The following is a 19649-nucleotide window of genomic DNA, read 5'->3' as shown; positions in this document are numbered from 1 at the left end:
AGACATAGGCTGCGTCCCAAATCGCATACTCTCTTGAGTAGGTATACTTTTGAATAAGTGATTACTAAAAAATTACGTTCTAGTATGAATGTGTGTATTATGAAAGTAATTCATACATAATACATTGGCAATGTTGTCACTGTCATGTGACCCATCAGCGTCAGTTGTGTCGCTTTACTTCCATTCACAAATCCTCTCCCGTGGCCTCATGGGATAGTAAAGTGTCCATCATATGCACACTTCAGAATCTCGCCGGAAGTAGTAGATCATCCAGATACTTTTTGCATACTCTTTTATGAGTACTGTGAATTCAGACATACTTCTTTTGTCACATTTTGTTTTTCACCTACTATATAGTATGGAAGTATGCGATTTGGGATGCAGCCATTGTGGGGAGTAAAAAGGGGCAGAACCCGTAATTAAGATGCTAAGCCTTACGAACAGCCAGATGGGGATCTCATTTTGAGCTCACTGAGATCTCACAGTCTGTGAACGGAGTTCATGAAGTCTTTTTTGTCTGGATGCTTCTTTGTGACCTTAAAACATGACCTCTGACTCCTGACCTGTCGCTGCATCGAAACACCGTCCCGTGGGAGCAAACCTCACACACTTCTTCCTTTAACTCAAGCTCTGCAGTTTTCAGACCGAGCAAAAGTTGAGTGACAATGTAGTTTCCTCGCAAAAGACAACATTTACAATGCATTTAACATCCATTATGTCAACTATTTCCAAGAATATAAATATTACGATTGTGGAAAAGTATGATATGATAATGGTGTTTCCTAAGGGAACTTAAAGCAATTACTATATACTTAAGTTTATGCATTTAGTGTGATTTAAACAAACCCCTTATCCTAAAGTATTAAAATTAGGGCATATTACACATCCCGTTGTGCTGCAGACATGCATTAAGTTAAGTCATCTTTATTTATATAGCACTTTGTACAATACAGATCGTTTCAAAGCATCTTTAAAGTGATGCATTACCTCAAATTGTGATTCTTGATGAGGAGAGGTTTGCTACTGCTTTTCTTAGTTATCACACTCACAATTTTCTTCCGGTGGACTATAAAACTGGCAAGAAAATAAATAATTGGACGAGAAGTTGATTATATTTCAACTTATTAAGTCGTTTCTGAGATGGAGAAGATTACTATTGTTTGTTTGAAGATTATGAAAGCAATTTCTGTTCTTTTAAAATGTCATGCACTGATGATTTGCGCACAATAATACCAGAAACCTTGATTAAAATAAATAGTGCTGATTTCGATTTCATGAAGCCTTTGAAGGAGCTGTACTCGAACACAGATGCGATTGTGCAAATATTGACTATCGACGTGTGGGGAACACGTCGAACAACGCAAGCCTTGTGCTGTTAGCATGAGGTCAATCCCTGATTTCTATCAACTCGTCGTTGCGTGAAACACTTCATTCAGCTACTAAACGCTCACATAACTCACCTCATTACTGTCGACGTGGAGCGATTCAAACTCTGACAACTGAACCTTTATGCCTGTAAATGCATGTGTGTTTGTGTGTGCAGGAATTCCTCTGGTCTGTAAGAAAAAGTGCGGATGTGTTTGATCAGAGAGACCAATGTGACAATTCATGACCATGACCAATATGTCATGGCAACATATGTTTTCCATTACTTTAACTCATTAAAATTATTTGGTAACACTTTATTTTAAGGTGACATAGTTACAAGTTACTACATACTTACTTTAGTAATAACAATAAATTATGCATCAAGTAACTAACCCAAAACCAAACCCTAACCGTAACTCGGTTACACTTTATTTTAAGGTGTCATTGTTACAGTGTAATTGTATATTTAAGTACTGAGTAATATTAATGAACTACATGTACTTACTATAGGGTTAGGGTAGGATTAGGATTTGGTTGAGGGTTAGTTGCATGTAATTATACATAATTTACTGTTATTACTATGGTAAGTACATGTTACATGTAACAAGGACACTGTAAAATAATGTGTTACCTGAGTTGAAATGACTTATGCAGCCAATTTGATTATACTTAAAAATTTAAGGCAATGAGCAATGTAGCCAACATGCCATAATTCAGTCTGATTTAATAGCAAACCTCACCTTAAAAAGCCACATAACTTTAATGATTCATGTTCATAGCACAAACTGTGCTGAAGTTAAATTGCGTTAACAGTTTGTTCAGACTTAAGTATGAGTAACAGAAATAAGTGAATCTTGCCTTAGCATATTTCACCAATAAAACCTTTTCCAGGAGTGCACAGTGATTCAGCATGTGTGTGTGTGTGTGTGTGTGTGTGTGTGTGTGTGTGTGGGAAAACCACAGGGTTTAATTGTAATCAGAGACTGTTTCTAATCCATAAGGTTTACATGTCTGATTTTACGGCAGTAGAGATGAGATGGTTCTGCTAGCTCAGGGCTCGCCGAGTATCAAACTCTCACTAATGGCAGGGTAATGGTTTAAACATGTGGCTCGGCTGGAGATCACCGCAGAGGAGGTGTGTGTGTGTTTAAACCAAGCCTGTTGAATGTCAGCGTCTCCTGAAGGTGCCCTTTAAACACCCTTAGTTCTCTCTTTAGCCGAAAAACGCACCTTTTCATCATATAACACATTTAATACTGGTCTTTGAGATCCACTGTGTGGGTGAATGATCTAGAAGACAGATGGTTGCACAGTCCTTATATGGCGCTGTAAAAGTCAAAGCAGACAGGAGTGTGTATTTATGCAATTCTGAGCACAGATGAAATTTTCGCCCCGTCTCACGATCACCTCATGGATGCGGCCCCAGACAGATGAGGACGGATATCTGCCGGGAGATGCCGAACATGAGGAGATTTAGAAATGGAAAGGTGAAGAGGAAAGACGTAAATATTAATAATGCCGGCATCTGTGAATTTCCTATGAGTTACGATGCATTCAAGTTATCCTGGTCTAAATAAAATGGATCTTTAATAGTTTCCTAATAATAGCACAAGAAGCTTTTAGTGTGTAATTAATGTTATCCACTGTATGTCCTTTATCATCTGCCATATTCCGAATGAAAAATTCGCTCTTAGAGTGTCGCTGCTTTAACTTAGCAACATACTGAAATCAATTTATGCAAATAATGCTACTAGAAGATGCATTGGCTGTAATCATTGAGAGGAAAAAAAAAAGGATTTTTGCTGCCTTTGTAGGGCATTTCGGATCATTCATTGCAAAAATTATATTCTTTATGAATTTTTAGTCCAATTTTTCCACGAAAATCCTAGGAAAAAAGGATTTATTGTATATTGAATATACACATATTTTTTCCTACTGAACTTGTTTGCTAAGACAAAATACACTTGCATTAAAGACAAGTCCTACTATGTTATTTATCATTGCTTTAAGTAAATTCTTAAATAAATCTTATTTAGATGCTTTTTGGACATTTTAACGGGAAATTAGACATTAACTCTTTCCCCGCCATTGACGTAATTTTCCGCTGTTTATGAGACGTTTTCCCACCATTGATGGAATTTCACGTAATGTATATGAGACAATGCTTCCCTGACACTTAAAGGAATTTTCCATCATTTAAAAGGCAACGCTTCCCCACCATTGATGGAATTTTCTGGCTTTGTCTGTTTCCACTGTTATATGGAAGGGGGCGCTATTATGCATCTTCTGAAAGAGGCTCTGCTCTTTCTATTGACATATTACATGTTCAGATATTCATACAACAAAATATTCTGGCGGGCCATGAAATATTTGTGAAAATTATCAAAAATGCTGACGGTGGCTGGCAACTTTTTTTTTTTTAAATGCTGGCGAGGAAAGAGTTAAGACAAGGGTTCTTTGCAGGATACTGCCTATGTATTAAAAGAAGCTCACTAGGTTTTAAAGCTCTATTCTTCTGTAGGTCTCTCTCCTGTTTCTGGTGTAGATTAGCGTGAAGGATGTCTTCTGCTTATAGGAGGGACTATAAATCAGCCTGATTCTTAGGAGACATTCAAAGCTCCCACAGGTCCTGTTACTCTCTTACTGCTCTCTGCTTTGCCTTCACTATATACTAAACACACACACATATGGATGACCCCTGGTGTTCACTGACCTGTAGGGGTCACATGTCATGTTATAGGCCTAACTGTAGCCACTGCTGCTGACACGCTCGTGTGTTTCACATTATGAGGATAGATTACAATGATCCACTGCAGAAAAGCCTTCAGGAATGAAGCAGAACCCACAAAACCCCCCCCCCCCAAAAAAAACACACACTCTGGAACTGTAATTACTGTGACAAAGATCTTTCTGGACTTTCTTGGCTGTCTTTGTGCTTACAAAATATGTCAGGAACAAGCCATCCATCCATCCATCCGTCCATCCGTCCGTCCGTCCGTCCGTCCGTCCGTCCATCCGTCCATCCATCCATCCATCCATCCATCCATCCATCCATCCATCCATCCATCCATCCATCCATCCATCCATCCATCCATCCACCCATCCATCCATCCATCCATCCATCCATCCATCCATCCATCCATCCATCCATCCATCCGTCCATCCATCCATCCTGCATGTCAGTCTATCTCACTGTCTGTCTGTCTGTCTGTCTGTCTGTCCATTTGTTCATCCATCTATCTATCCATCTGTTCATCTATCTAACTTTCTTGGCAGTCTTTGTGTTTACAAAATATGTCATGAACAAGTCGCATGAACAGTGTGCACTGATATAGAGAATAATAATGGAGTGACTTTGTTACTTTGCAGAGCTTTTTCATGCTCAAACAGCAACATTACACACTAATGAAAGTTGAAAATGTAAACAAGAGTTTGAAACAGTGTTCTCAATGTTCTCAAATCAGAAGATCTAAGCTTACAGGACAGATCATTCTTATCGAACGTGGATCTTCTCTGATGGACCACATCAAACCTCAGCTCACGGTGTTCCTCTCCGCCGGAGCTCTTCAATCTGATAGCTGAAATATCACACAGATTGGGGATTATTGTTTGGCTTGACGACAGAAATTGACTCGGAGGCAACTGGGATGTGGTAGAAACACTCAGAGCACAACTATAGACTCTTTGTTTAACAGACTGTGCCTTTCATTCTTTCATCTGTTTGTTGTTGTCATTTTTGGTGGCTTGTGACCAAAGACGCATTTCTTAACACCACGACGGCGCTTCATTTTTAACATACCATCAGCTGGGCGTTCCTGGACACAATCAAAAGCATTTCTCAGGAGGTGAAAACATCTCACTCGGTAAACAATTTGCTAGTAAACAACACAAGGAACCAATTTGCGAACCTCTTTTAAATACTATTACATTTTGTGCTGTGAACATTCCAGAACACTCCGTGACACACAGAAACATCTTTCACATCTGATTAGTGTTTTTAATTTCACAGACTCTTAATAAGAGCTGTGGGGTGTGTACGGACGAATGCATCTGTCAGACTGAGACTGTCTTTACAACCTTTATCAAAAAAATACACTACTACTTAGTTCACATTGCAATCTATTATTATGGTATCACTGGTTTCAGAATGTCAAATAAGAAAAATAAAACTGGTTTGCCATTTTGTATGTTGGTCAGCTAGTCCCTTTATCCCTATATTGAACACTTCTTGTAGACTAAACTTGATATTGATAGTCAAAACAAAGTATATGCAAGACTAGCATCAACCTAGAACTAAATGACTCGCTCGAAGGTCATTCACATTATGCACAGAAGTTTAAAACATCAGGTTAAGTGTCCAAATAGTAGTGACGCTTGCTTTGGCAAAATCTCTTTTATTCATGTCAAATTAAATATGGCAACTACCCTGACTAAGTTCCACTGAATCTCTAGCTGACTGACTCTTTTACTCTTGTGAATCACACTAAATTAACCTGCAGCACATTTCTCAAGATTCCTTCAAGATGTTAAACACCAAAATGCCAAAAATCAGGAGTGAGAACTGTAAAGCTTTTAACTGCCTCATAAACTTAATATAATAGCGTAAGTTTGATTGATGCCTTTTTAGATACTCAAAGTGCATGGTTTCATAACTGTAAACAATTTCATATTACTCTGCTTTTATGTGCTAATTCAAACCTTGTGCTTGAATTAGTCATGCGGTGGGATCACAAAAGGCACTAATGAAGAAAATCAGACATGATTAAATAGAAAACACTTTTATAAATTTCACACATTTTCCCCTCAAATCCCTTTTAATGCTAGTCAAGGTCTCTTGCACCAAAAACAAGGTCTAATTTAATTTTTCATGACCATTTCCACTCTCTCTTACTGAACAGCCTATAGGGAACCATTAAGCCTATATGTAAATGACCCTGGTTTTTGATTGGCTAACCTTTGCGTGTGGGCGTGGTTCCTTCATCAGACCTGCTAAATAGATATTCATAAATAAACATAGACATCAAATGCTGTGGATATGTGATATTAAGCTGTAATTCGGTCAACCTGGAATAGTAATTAAATCGTAAATCCATAATCATACTGCATCATCACAAAATAAACCCCAACAGGGTGATCAGGACACCTGACAAGAAGTAGAAGGGTTTTGTATATCCTAAAGTAATTCATTTGGCAATAATAAATAATAGTAAATACATAAATGGACATTCATCTTGATTCAAGGTTAAATTACTTAATGAGAGAAGGAAAAGACAGAAGAGCAATATAAAACTAGCACTGCTATAGCAAAAATTGGTTGCCTGGGACAAATATATGCAGTTTAGAATCATAATACAAAAGTATCTGACCACAGAATTACCAGATTGACCAAAGCAGGGCTGTGCTGTCGGCTAGCTAAAGAACACGGCCTGTGATAATACCGTTATAAAGCCGTAAATCGTATCAAGTTTTACTTAGTTTGGATAAGACAAAACCTTCCTAAGCACTGTAACGAATCGCTATTCGTGTGGCCAACCATTCCAGAGCCATCAATCAGAGTTAATGACAGGCAGAGATGGGGAGTGTGTGTGTGACCGCAGGACAAGGGTGTCTAACTCCACCCATCCCTCGAGCTACTGCGCAGCCCACTAACACACACACACACACACACACACACACACACACACACACACACACACACACACACACACACACACACACACACACACACACACACACACACACACACACTCTGAGGTCGCTACTTGTTCTTCACACCAAACTGCCTCTGAACACCACAAACATCAAGATGCCCTCTAAACGTCAATAACCAGAGCGCTCATCCATGCTAAACACTAAAAGTGGTTGAGTGTAAGTGTTGAGAACACTGTACTTAGACTTTGGGTACAGTGTGTCCCCAGAATCTGACAAAAACTTGCATTGAGAACATCTTACATATTAGTAACTATTATAAATATAATTAACTTTAGTACAGAGGTGTGAGGTATCTCTTAATTTAGTAAATGTTTTTTTTGGTGTGTGTGTGTGAGAATTTTCGATTTACCCCTTTTGCGCTTGAAGAGCTCCGTGTTTATAGAGCGCTAACACAAAACTTGTAATCTCACAGAAACATGCTCTTTCAGTGAAGGAATTACTCAGAGTCCCTCACCTAGTTTCACGTGTGCCGCGTGTGTGTCTGTGAATCACAGCGGGGCCGAAGCACCTTGTCAGCGCTGCTCATTTCCGCTGATTAACTCAACTGAGTCATTATGGTTTCGTTAGACGGAAAGGGTTGGGATCTTCTCCCTGCCGCCACAGACAGGATCACCACGGCCCTGAGTACCGCTATTGCAGTCCTTGAAGTGGATTTGCGCTCATAAGAGGGAGAGCTGCTTTTTTTTTTTACCCTTTACGAGGCACCCGACTCAGACAGGAGGGGCCGACGGGAGGGGAGAGGGCGGATGGGGGCCGGGTGGAAAGGGAAAACTGAGCAAATAAAGTAAATAGACTCGACAAAAGTCATTTTTCTGCTGTAAGAAAGGGTCTTTGTGCTGAAACCCCTCCGACTAAGGTGCATCACGGAAAACTAAGGGGGGGGGGGGATACAGTTTTTGAATAAAAAGTACCAAAAAAGGAGACGTGTTTCACAAGCTGTTTGAATAACGGCTTCTCCCAGAAGCTCCATAACTCTGTGCCAAATGGTTTGGCTGTTGGTCGAGGGCGTTGTCCGTCTTACCTCTCTCTGCCAATGACAACAGCACAGCTCAACAAAACTCTTCACAAGGGCTTTATTTAGAAAAACACGCATCCTTTCCCTTCAGACTGACGCATCAGGCCTGTCCATCACATGTTAAAACATCTAATAAAACAAGTTTTGGGAACTAAATGTGCGTAGGGATCACTGGAAGCTGCAAAGCACAGACAACATGGCATTGTGGAGTTGTGTTATGGAGTGTGTTGCATGAAATAGTGGTGTTTTTAACTGTGTTGTGTTGTGGAATAGTTTTGCAGACCGTGATGCACTACACAGTTGCATCATAGAGCAAGCTGCACTATAGAATTGCATTATAGAGCGTGTCATGCTATAGTTTTGTATTATAGAGAACGTTGCGCTGTAGAGTTGTGTACTGTAGAGCGTGGCATTATAGAGTATGTTGTGATTATACTCAATCACATTTACATTATAGAGTGTCACAGTATAGAATTACGTTATAGGGCATGTATAGAGTTGGTTTATACACCCTGTTGCAAAAGAGTTCTGTTATAAAGGGCCATGGTATAGAGTCACCTTATAGAGCTTTTCGGCATAGAGTTGCATTATAGAGCATCATGGTACAGAGTTGCATTATAGAATGTGTTGCGGTATAGAATTGCTTTATACACCCTGTTTTGCTATAGAGTTGCGTTATAGACAATGCTGCTGTATAGAGTAACGTTATAGAGTGCCACATGATAATTCTGGATCAACATGAAACAGCATTCACAACTTATTTTGCTTTCCTAATGTGACAGATTTATGAATGAAATGGATATTCAATGAAAATTTTTCAAAAAAAGATTTCATCCATTCAGAGTTGATTTGAGTATGTGTAGATATGACAGCTAAAAATAGTAATTTATAGACCAGAAATGTGTATTGACATTGTGAAGACAGTAAGTGTGTGAAGACAGACATGTGTGAAGACAGTAAGTAGGGTCAGTTTTGATTTTAATGTTGAGTTGTCAGGTATCAAATAAAAATGTTGTAATAAATGGACAGTATGTTGATGTAACTGAAATGTGGACTCAAAACCGAAGACAAAACTTTGACAAAATCACACTCACTTGCCAGTGAACTGTATACGTCTTCAATCATAAACCATAATTTTCCACCACACGTCTGTGGAAGGTTTTCAAATATTTCCTTTGCATTTTATAGTCTAGAAACATATTCACTGAATAGAGTGTAAAATCCAGATGTCGCCAGGAATTCTGAGCCTTTTACTCAGTCACAGATGTTCGGTAATGCCTGAATCAGCCATTCCAACATTCGATTTCATATCCGCTAAACGGAGTAAAGTTCGGCATTGTCCTTGACCGTGTATTATAAGATTCAAGCAGTTTTGTTGATCCATCATTCTCAAATTTTCCACGGCTTTTGAAAGTGCTCCACATTGCCAAACAGACTGCCAAGTTAAGCTGGCCCTGTTCGGAAACCTCTGTTTGTTCTGAGCAACATCCTGAAGTTGCATTCCTCTGACATTACTGGTTCTACGGAGATGACACATGGAAAACTATTTACGATATGCGCACTTTCGCATCGAAGCGGATTACAAGAGAGTGAGCATTGTGTTAGCGGCACATAGCGAAGAACAGAAGTCAGATTCACGGCTTTCCACCATTCCTACAATAGCAGCTGTTCTCGCATCCATCAAAATGCAATTCCCCTCGAGGGCCACTTCAGGCCCTGCTCATTGGCTTGCATGCTGGCTGGAATTATGGTATGATAATTAGATCTTTTCATTGTTTTTGAAGAATGCAGCTCGGCTCTTTCGCTTGCAGATGAAGTGTTTTGAAGGAGCTGCTTGGAATTCTCAGAGCAAATTCGCCCTTCGATTCCCTGACCTTCCCCAGAAGCTTCCAGACCTGCCCAACATTTAGAGCTCCTCTGACTTCATTACTAGAGTTTATCGATTTAAACTCATGGCTGTTTACTGTCTGTTATGCAAACGGACTGTAGAGCCGCTGTTTGATTCCTCCCCGGCGGTCTGTCGCACTTTTTGAGACCTCTAACTGGACTTTTAAAGGCCCTGGGCGGAGAACAGGACAAACATTTAGTTTAAATTCAGCTCTGAGGATCCTACTTAAATGAGTAATGACAGAAACCATTTAGCTTTTTTAATAATTGCGCAGAAGAAGCTCATTTATAACAGATAACATGCCTTGTGGGGAATATTTGAGGTGTGAAGATTCTGAGGCATTCTGGTGTTTACGTTGAGGACGGGGTCAAAATCCTGTGGAATTTAGAAACTGAACATGCAGCATTTAATGGCCTGGATTTAATTTACCATCGACTGCAATTAAAATGATCCATATGGATTCTTAGCATGCAAACAACCAGAGAACACCCATTTTGTGTCTGCGAGAGGACTGGAGCATTTGGTTAATAAATTCACATCGTTAGAGACCCCCCAAACAGGAGGTTAATTTACGTCCACAGAGTTGCTAATGGATAATTGCCCTGCTAATGTTTCCCCAAGAGGCTGCTGAAGTATTAGAGAACTTATTACCCCCCACCCACACACATCCCAAACAATACACACAGTCCACACACTCTACACATACACAACACACTTTGGAAGCAGTAGCTTTCTGTTTATCCAAGAGTCAGTGTGTAGTTGCAATAGAGCGTGTTGCATGAAATAGTGGTGTTTTTAACTATGATGTGTTATGGAATAGTTTTGTTGACCGTAATGCACTACACAGTTGCATCATAGAGCAAGTTGCACTAGAATCGCATTATAGAGCATGTCATGCTATGGTGTTGTATTATAGAGATCATTGCGCTGTAGAGTTGTGTACTGTAGAGCGTGTGGCAGTATAGAGTTGCTTTATAGACCCTGTTGCACTATAGAGTGGCATGATAGAGCATGTTGTGCCATAGAGTCGCTTTATAGAGTGCTGAATCTGAGTTGCATTATAGAGCGTGTTGCTGTATAGAGTTGGTTTATCCACCATGTTGCACTATTATAGAGCTCCATTATAGAATGTCGTATAGTCACGTTATAAAGCTTTGTGGTAAAGCTTTTGCGGTATGCAATAGAGTTTTGCTATAGAGTTGCGTTATCGTCAATTCTGCTGTATAGAGTTAAGTTATAGAAGCGTAATGTTGCGCCATAGAGTCGCTTTATAGAGCGCTGCATCTGAGTTGCATTATAGAGCGTGTTGCTGTATACACTCTATTGCACTATGGAGTTATAGAGCGTCACGGTATAGAATTATGTTGTGTTGCGCCATACAGTTGCGTTATAGAGCGTCATTGTATAGAGTTACATTATATAAGTGTTGCTGTATAGAGTTGCTTTATACACCCTGTTGCCCTATAGAGTTGTTATAGAGCGTCACAATATAGAGTCACGTTATAGAGCATGTTGCACCATAGAGTTGCTTTATAGAGCGTGTTGATGAATAGAGTTGCTTTATACATTCTGTTGTACTATAGAGTTGTGTTATAGAACGTCACGGTATAGAGTTGCATTATAGATCTTTGTGGCATAGAGTTGCACTATAGAGCATGTTGCGGTATAGAGTTGATATAGAGATATTGATATTGTTTTACAGACCATGCCGCTTTCTAGAGTCACATTATACAGTAGAAGAGCATGTTATGAAATAGTTTCATAAAAGACTGTGTTGTGGAATAGAGCTGCGTTACACCACAAAAAGAGTGTTTTGTATAATTTTCCATTTAATTTATGTGAAAATCCTTGAAACAAGACATATGCACTTGAGTAGCAAAACTGCATAAGATATTAAGACTTGTTTTCATAAACTGTATCTTAAATATAAATGTATTTCGTCTGACTGCACTGGGAGTTTTTTCACTTGTTTATACTTAAAAGAAATGAATAAATCACAAAGGAATGAAGACAAATACCCTTTAATTAAAGCACATTCAGTGTTTAATATCTTATGCAGTGCTGTGTGTAAAGAAAATATATCTTGTTTTAAGAATGTTTAGATGAAAAAGCGAGTAAAAAAAACTAAAAGTGCACAGACTGTGTTGCTATGTTAAAGATTAAGTTGTGCTATAGAGGTCTGTGACTGACAGCTGGCACTCTGCTCATTTAATTCCTTTCCTTCTACTTATTTTAAGCTCACAGAATCCTGCGATGACGGAATAACTGTGTCCCTGTGACTCACAGTAACGACCTGCTACCCCACCCAGTCTGCTAACAGCAGCCTCTGAGGCAGCACATGCCCCGTTTGAGAGCGGGTTATATTTATCCCCTCCACTGCAGAGAGGCCCGTCCCAGCGCTCCGCTCGGTCTCCAGAGAGCGCCTTTCTAAAGAGATGTTTGCACATTACCCAGAACGCCTCTGGCTGGATGGAGGTTTAATGCAGGACAGAAGTCAGAGCTGACACGCAGGCATGCTAACGGCTACGTGAGGATCCCAGTGGAAAGTTCTAGCATCTCCTCTTCGTTCACAGACTACCGCCAAACCAGAGAGCGCTGTAGACATGGAAGACTGGAAGATTTATCTGCAGTTAAGACTGTTCACAAACGAAAAAGTTCACAAATTAAATTCTGTTTATAAAGAAGCCAGCTTTCAGGATTTATTTTAGCTATATAGAGTTCTTGAGTTAGCTACATGATTCTTTGAAGATTAAGAAGGTTTTTGGTGTGACATTATATTTTACTCACATAAAAAGTGCTGTGTTGGTACCATGGTACAATAATGGTAACAGCATGGTACTTTGATATATACCATGGTACTACTGAATGATTACAATATTAATTTACCATGCCATTTACATTTTACTCCAAATGTTCTTCCAAGAATACCATGGTATTGGGAATTAACATGGTACCATGTAAAAAAAACTACAGTAATACGGTAATTTGGGATATACTGTGCAATAGTACAATATTAAAAATGCTGGGTTGTTTTAACCCAAATTTGGGTTGAATATGGACAAACCCAACCTTTGAGTTAAAAATGTAATTAAAAAATGTAACCCAACGGTTGTGTCCATATTTGACCCAAATTTGGGTTGAAACAACCCAGCATTTTTTAAGTGTATAATGAATGTTTACCATGCTATTTACATTTCACGAATTTGAAAAAATACCATGCTGTTGGTATTACTATGGGAACATGTAAAAAAAAACATGGTAATACCATAATACTTTTATATATACCATTGATAAACATTCAGTATTTTAAATGTTTTTGAACATGACACCATGGTATTTTTTGAAGTACCTTGGAGTACAATGTAAATAGCATGGTAAACATTCAGTACTACGGTATATATAAAAGTAACATGGTTTAGCCATGCTTTTGTTTTTAACATGATACCATGGTAAGCATGGTATTTTTAGGTACCTTGGAGCAAAATGTAAAAAGAATGATAAATATTCAGTACTTTTTACTAAAAAGCTATTGGTATTACCATGGTATCAACAAAACATAATACCATGGTACATTCCAGAATTTTAGTATAGGTTCTTAAGATCAACCTACTAAATGTAGGTATTAATTCTTCACACAGAAAACACCAAGTTCTCCTGGTTCTTTACATCACCAGTAGATGTTTTTTTAAAGAACCACAGAACTTTAAAAGGTTTTCCTGTGGCATCAGGATGCAAACCCCTTTTTAGAACCTTTATTTTTAGTGCCGTCATAGGATTTCTAAGAATGAGAAACATTCATTTATTTATCTCTTACACCACATGCCATAAACGCTGTGCTGTGTAGACGAGTGAGCATTGTGTTAGCGGCACATAGCGAAGAACAGAAGTCAGATTCACGGCTTTCCACCATTCCTACAATAGCAAAATAAGTAAATAGTAAAATACTGTATATTTCATGGGTTTTGTGAACCACAGATTTCTTTTCATCCATCTGTTCTTGCATGGGCTTCAATCCCAGCGGTTGGTCAGCGGCGCCCCTCTCTAGTGCGAGTGATAGAGCAACTGTAAATGATCTTGTCAAGCCAAGATGGTGGCTGCTGGCCTAGTTTCATGATCAGCAGACTGGAAAGCGTTTGTCTCTGAGGAAACTGTGTGATGTTGTGGTGTTCCCTACGCTGTCTCATGAAGATGACTCATGCAAAACTTCCCCTGAGGGACTCCGCCACGCCAACTCAATGTAATCGCCCAATATTATACACAGTTAAAACTTTCACTACTGTAAAACTTTCCAGATGTTCTTTATAAGCAGCTCAATTAGTGCACAATCAATCACTCAACCGAACTCTTAAATTTCCTTGAACATATGTGAAGTTTACTGTTGGAAACATTGGTAAAGAATGCTCAAAACAAAGAAGGTTTTGCAAATATTCAATTCAATTGTTCTCCTGGACACCAATGAGAACTTTTGCTGAAGTCTCTTGCTTCTGAGATCTTTCCCCTGAGAAAAAAAAGATGCCAGCAATCTGAAAGTTTCAGAGGAGATCTCAACAGTGCCATGAAGTTTGATGAAATACTGTTATTATTGTTATAAAACATTTTCATCAGCTTCAATAAATAAACAAATTAACAAAAATGCCACTTGTTAGCAATAACACTACACTGTGCTGAGAAATGTAACAATGTTGAACATTTTTTAATTATAATTGTTAATGCATTAAATTTGGCAGCCCTAAAATACTTAAAATAAATATTGTGTAAAAAATGTCCAATCAAATGCCAAAGACCTCAAAATAAACTCATCAAATTCTTTCATGACCAAACTATCCGAGCTGCATTTTCCACATTAATTTGAGATCTCTGTACTCTCACTATATCTGTGAACAGTTGTCTTTTGTTAATTGTGTCCCCTAAGGCATTTTAGAAGAAACATCTGATTGGCACGCCAACGGCCAATATTTCGGGTTAAGGGTTTGTTCAAATCCCTAAATGCATGCATGACCAGAAGTGATAGTGATCCTCGACTCAAATATTTTAAGCCAAAAAGTGTTTATTCAGGGTTTATTCAGGTAAATAAAACACTCACGTACACGTTTGTTGAGGTCTTTTTATGGGCCAATGGTTGAGTGATGATTTTGAAGATAAATTTAACCTGATCTATTGTGACAGTGATTTGGCCAAGAGTCACTGCGGGGACGACTATACCCACAAATACTTCTGTGTCTCCATAGTGCCACATGAGATTCTATTGGATGAATATGAAATGACAGGAATATGGAGTATGGAGTTTATCTCTTCCCCGCGGTCTGGTATTGTCGAGGTTGTGTGTGTGTGTGTGGTGTTTCATACTGACATATCATTTATTGAGGAGGACAGTGAGGAGGGAAAGTCTCAAGCCTCATGGTTTCAAACTTTCCGCATTGATTCCTGTGTGGGCGGCAGGTTTCCATGGGGACTGCAGTTGGGAACACTATAGACCCAACCTCAACTACTAGAGTTAAGCCTTGCATAGCCAGACTTTTGACTATTAGCATAAAGTCAGGATGAATTGCAGTCTATTCTGATCAGGAGCCGTCCACCTACACAGGAAAGGTGTTGGGCTGGGTAAAAATATACATTTTTAGATTAATTGCAATCTAGCTGATGCAAAGTTCTGCACCACAGCGAAAGAAATATTGTACTTGAGTCGTGAATGTGATACAATAAAAAGAGTGTGTACTGCGAAATAACGGCATTAAATGTCTTTTGATTCAGTTGACCTAGCAGGTTGTGCACAAAAACAACCAGTGTAGTTTGATTCACAAACAAATGACTCAATCGAACTAGTTATTTTCAGCAAACAAACCCATACTGTACATCAATGACCACTGTAGGCTGACTTACAAACAAATGACTGTTATGAACAGGTTATTTTTAGTTAATAAAATGCATATACATTTTGCAACCAGTGTAGTCCGATTCAATACAAATGACTCTTATGAACCAGTTCTTTTTAGTGACTCAAACAGTACTGTACAACCAGTGTAGTTCAATTCACAAACAAATGACTCTTATGAACCAGTTCTTTTTAGTGAATTAAACACATATTGTGCAAACAGTAGCCTGACTTATATACAAATTACTCTGAAGAACCACATCTTTTTAGTAAATGAAGCTCATACAGCATGACCAGTGCAAATTGATTCACTAGCAAATTACTCTGAAGAACTGGTTAAGTTAAACAAAGTTCCTTAAAGTAATAACTGTTATGAGCGAGTTAATTTAATAAAAGCTACTGGTCTGAATCGAATTTACAGTATTAGCACAGACTTTCTTTCATATGCAGCCTAACCTTAATGAACATTATAACTAAAAAAAACAAAAACAAAACTGAATCAGAGTCTTATCAAATCCAAAACTGTATTGAATCATGAAATCTATACGATTTTGAGAACGAGTCTTTGCCTAAAACTAGTAGCATGAGATGAATAGACAGATTTATGTATTTCTGTGTGGCACGTTACTTCCATTCAAGGTCCACATCCAAATAATCTTGAAACATTCGTCCCATTATCCATTCACAAACAGCAGACTGCTGAGAGATCAGCAAAGATAAATGTTTGCCTTCTGTTTCTGAGATGCCCCTTGTCGAGCTGAAAACTGCGGCTCTCTCTGAGACCAGCAAACTAATCTCATCAATTTACAAATGCAAATATTATGTTTATTAATCTAATGTGCAGAGCTGTACAAACATTCATTACCCTGCCAACTATCCGGACTCAAACATATGCACTGCTGCAATCACAACACACATTCACACACACTCCTTGTATAGCCTTAAATGCTTACCAGCTCACAGGCCTGTTTGTGTAACGTGTTGCTGTGGCGACAGACAGCAGCTTGGAGGTTTCAAAATCCAACGATGTTGCTGGTACACTGCTTACTGAGTCAGTAATATCTAAAAACCTGATTCACCATGACAGTCACAGTCTCATGATTCATTTTAAAGAGGCCATGAAATTATAATTAACCCAATCAATTTTCGAAATCATGTTATTCATCTCATTGTGAATGATTCATTCATGCATATATCTCATAACATTAACCTCATCTGCATAAACCCCGCAATCAACTGCATGCTTGCATTCAGATTTACCTCCATCCAATAAACAAAGACCCCACCCAAAATTGTCGATAATCCTATTAGTGGGTTTTTAAGTAGCTGGAATGTAAAAATAATTATCGTTTCCGTCTACCAATCAAACAGGAAGTCCTGCCCAAAACTCACGCCATTGGTTGAGCAAAATGTTCACATGTTGGATACCTGAAACAAAAAAAAGCTATAGAGCTTTTGTAGCCCCGCCCCTTTTTGCATTTGTAGTCTTGTATTTCCACAGCATGAATGTAAGATCTTACGGCTCGCTTTAAAATCTTCCCGGTCTAACTGACATTTGTTGTGACCTCCGCTTCAAACATTACAATGCTCATCATAACTTTCAATAACTCTATAATAAGTAAATCCACTTTACCAGCTAATTATTCTTTCGACAGCGATGCTATAGAAATATACAGACTACCACAAAAACAGAAGTTCAAACACAACTTGTTTCTCTGGTGCATAAGGTCTATAGAGACTGTCGCAGCGCTCGAAATCGCATACTGATTAGGTACATTTGAATTTGAATTTACTTCGAGACAGTTAAAAAATTACGCTCTATATAGTATGAATATGGTAGTATGAATGAAATTCGGATTTACTAATTCCGCCATTTTGTCACTGTCACGTGACCTACCAGCATCAGTTGTGTCACTTCACTGCCATTCACAAATCCTCTCCCGTGGCCTCATGGGATAGTAATGTCCATCGAATGCACACTTCAGAATCTCATTTTTGATACACAAATTCTAAGGCCTCTAAAATATCTACATCATTAAAATTTTGCTGAAAAAACAGTAAATAATCTTCAACATGTTCCATTGATAGTACTCAGCAAGTAAAAGGCATTTTAGTATCATTCTAAAAAAAAAAAAACCTTTAGGTCTTGTGCCTTTTTGATGTGATTTTTATAAAGTAGAAAAGAGAATACTTTTTATATTGTTAGTAATTTTAACAATATAAACACTTACACAAGACTGAATCAATTATGGAATTTCCTAAAAATATTACCAAGGGGTAAAAGATAAATAATAAATATAAGAGGACCCAAAACTGAGCCCTGCGGAACACCAGTATTGACGTACGAAGGCTTTGATCTAAACTGCTTCAGCTGTTCAAATTGAGTACGACCCATAAAATAAGATCGAAACCAAGTCAAGGGGGTACCAAATTATTCCAATAGACTGCAATCTGTCTAACAGAAGGCTGTGCGAAATCGAACAGAATAAGTATAGATATAAATACAATTTAAGGTGTTTTTTCCCTCCTTATGAGCTCCATATTTTCACCATATCACTACGTGCCATAGAAGCCTGATGTATCAGATATGATCCTCAACAAAAAACATATGCAAACTTTTTTTTATTTGTATTAATATGTTGTCTAAAGGTTTAATAAACTGTTAATAAACAATCTACTTGTGATACGCCCCACCAACGCTTGCCACGCCCACCTTGCCACGCCCACCACGCCCCGTGAGGACTTACATCTACCATTAGGCTTACATTTTTACTATTTTCCAACCACTCTTATTCTCACTCTCTCCACATATGGACTTCATGAGGTGTCTAACAATACAGGATGTAGATGCCAAAACATTCTTGAGATTACATGCTCAAACACTCATTGCAGATCAATTCTGGTGTTGCCGGTATCTCTGCCATCATGTGACTTTGAGGCAGCTGGTCCTAGAGAAACGCTCTGATCCGAAGTTTAACAACGCTCACTTCAGTGCCACTTTAACTCGCACGCTAATTAGACTGCAGGTCTCACAGGCGCCGCTAAAGATCTCAGAGCGGAAAAGCAAGAACATCTGTGTGTAGGGCAGCTGATCCACACCTCTGAAAGTGACTCTTTATTTCAGGACCTCTGATCTGCGCGAGCCGGTGCCAGACTGCCCAATGCGCGCAAAAGAGCCCTCGACGGAAGTGAGAGAAGGAGGGGTCGGCGAACTGTGAGTTTATTGTACACCGGCAGAACAGACTCCAGCCTCACAAGTATGAATGAGTTTTTCTGTGCGGGAACCTTCCACACACACACTTTGAGATGTTTGAAGCTTGAGCTCCACATTCTTGCAGAATTCTAAATAATGCAACTTTAAAAAAAAACTTTTGCACACATGCAAACACACATAATATTATAGTCCTAAAACAGTGAAATTGAGAGGTCTTACCTCCTTGGACAGTCTGGAGCAGGTATAGCAGTGCCAGAAAGAGGACAGACAGGAGAGGACACAGGGCGTTCATCTTGCCACTTTAGTCCGAGTCTCAGAGTCTCTGTGGCCACTTTGGGACTTGGAGTGTGTGCAGGGTGTACTCATGGAGGGGGCGGGACGGACACGGATGAAAATGATACCCTGAACCCCCCCAAATGCAAAACGAAATCCAGCCCCTCCACACACACACCCCTGCCCAGCCCTGCAACGCCCCTCTGGAAAAACTACACCTCTTTTTCTTCTCTCTTGTGCTTCTCCACCCCCAATTTCCATCCTCTCTGCTCTGTTAAATGATTCAGCTTTCATTCAAAAAGCAGAC

General features: G+C 39.0%; 1 protein-coding gene across 2 annotated transcripts in view; it reads right to left on the bottom strand.

Moving 5' to 3' along the window:
• cspg4 (chondroitin sulfate proteoglycan 4) overlaps nucleotides 1-19432 on the bottom strand; it is a 56733-nt gene extending 37301 nt beyond the window's left edge. For both annotated transcript variants that reach the window (XR_014202832.1, XM_082160080.1), the window contains exon 1: nucleotides 19289-19432. Coding sequence is in view for 1 of the 2 variants with exons in the window: in XM_082160080.1 (XP_082016206.1) it covers nucleotides 19289-19361 (73 nt within the window). In the remaining variant the exon portion in view is untranslated. The remainder of the gene's footprint in view (nucleotides 1-19288) is intronic.
• Between the last annotated feature and the right edge of the window lie 217 nt (nucleotides 19433-19649).

This window comes from Leuciscus leuciscus (assembly GCF_965113295.1).
Source record: "Leuciscus leuciscus genome assembly, chromosome: 25".
NCBI lineage: Eukaryota > Metazoa > Chordata > Actinopteri > Cypriniformes > Leuciscidae > Leuciscus > Leuciscus leuciscus.
The sequence above is the reverse complement of the archived record's forward strand: the minus strand, read 5'-3'. Positions and strand labels throughout refer to the sequence as shown.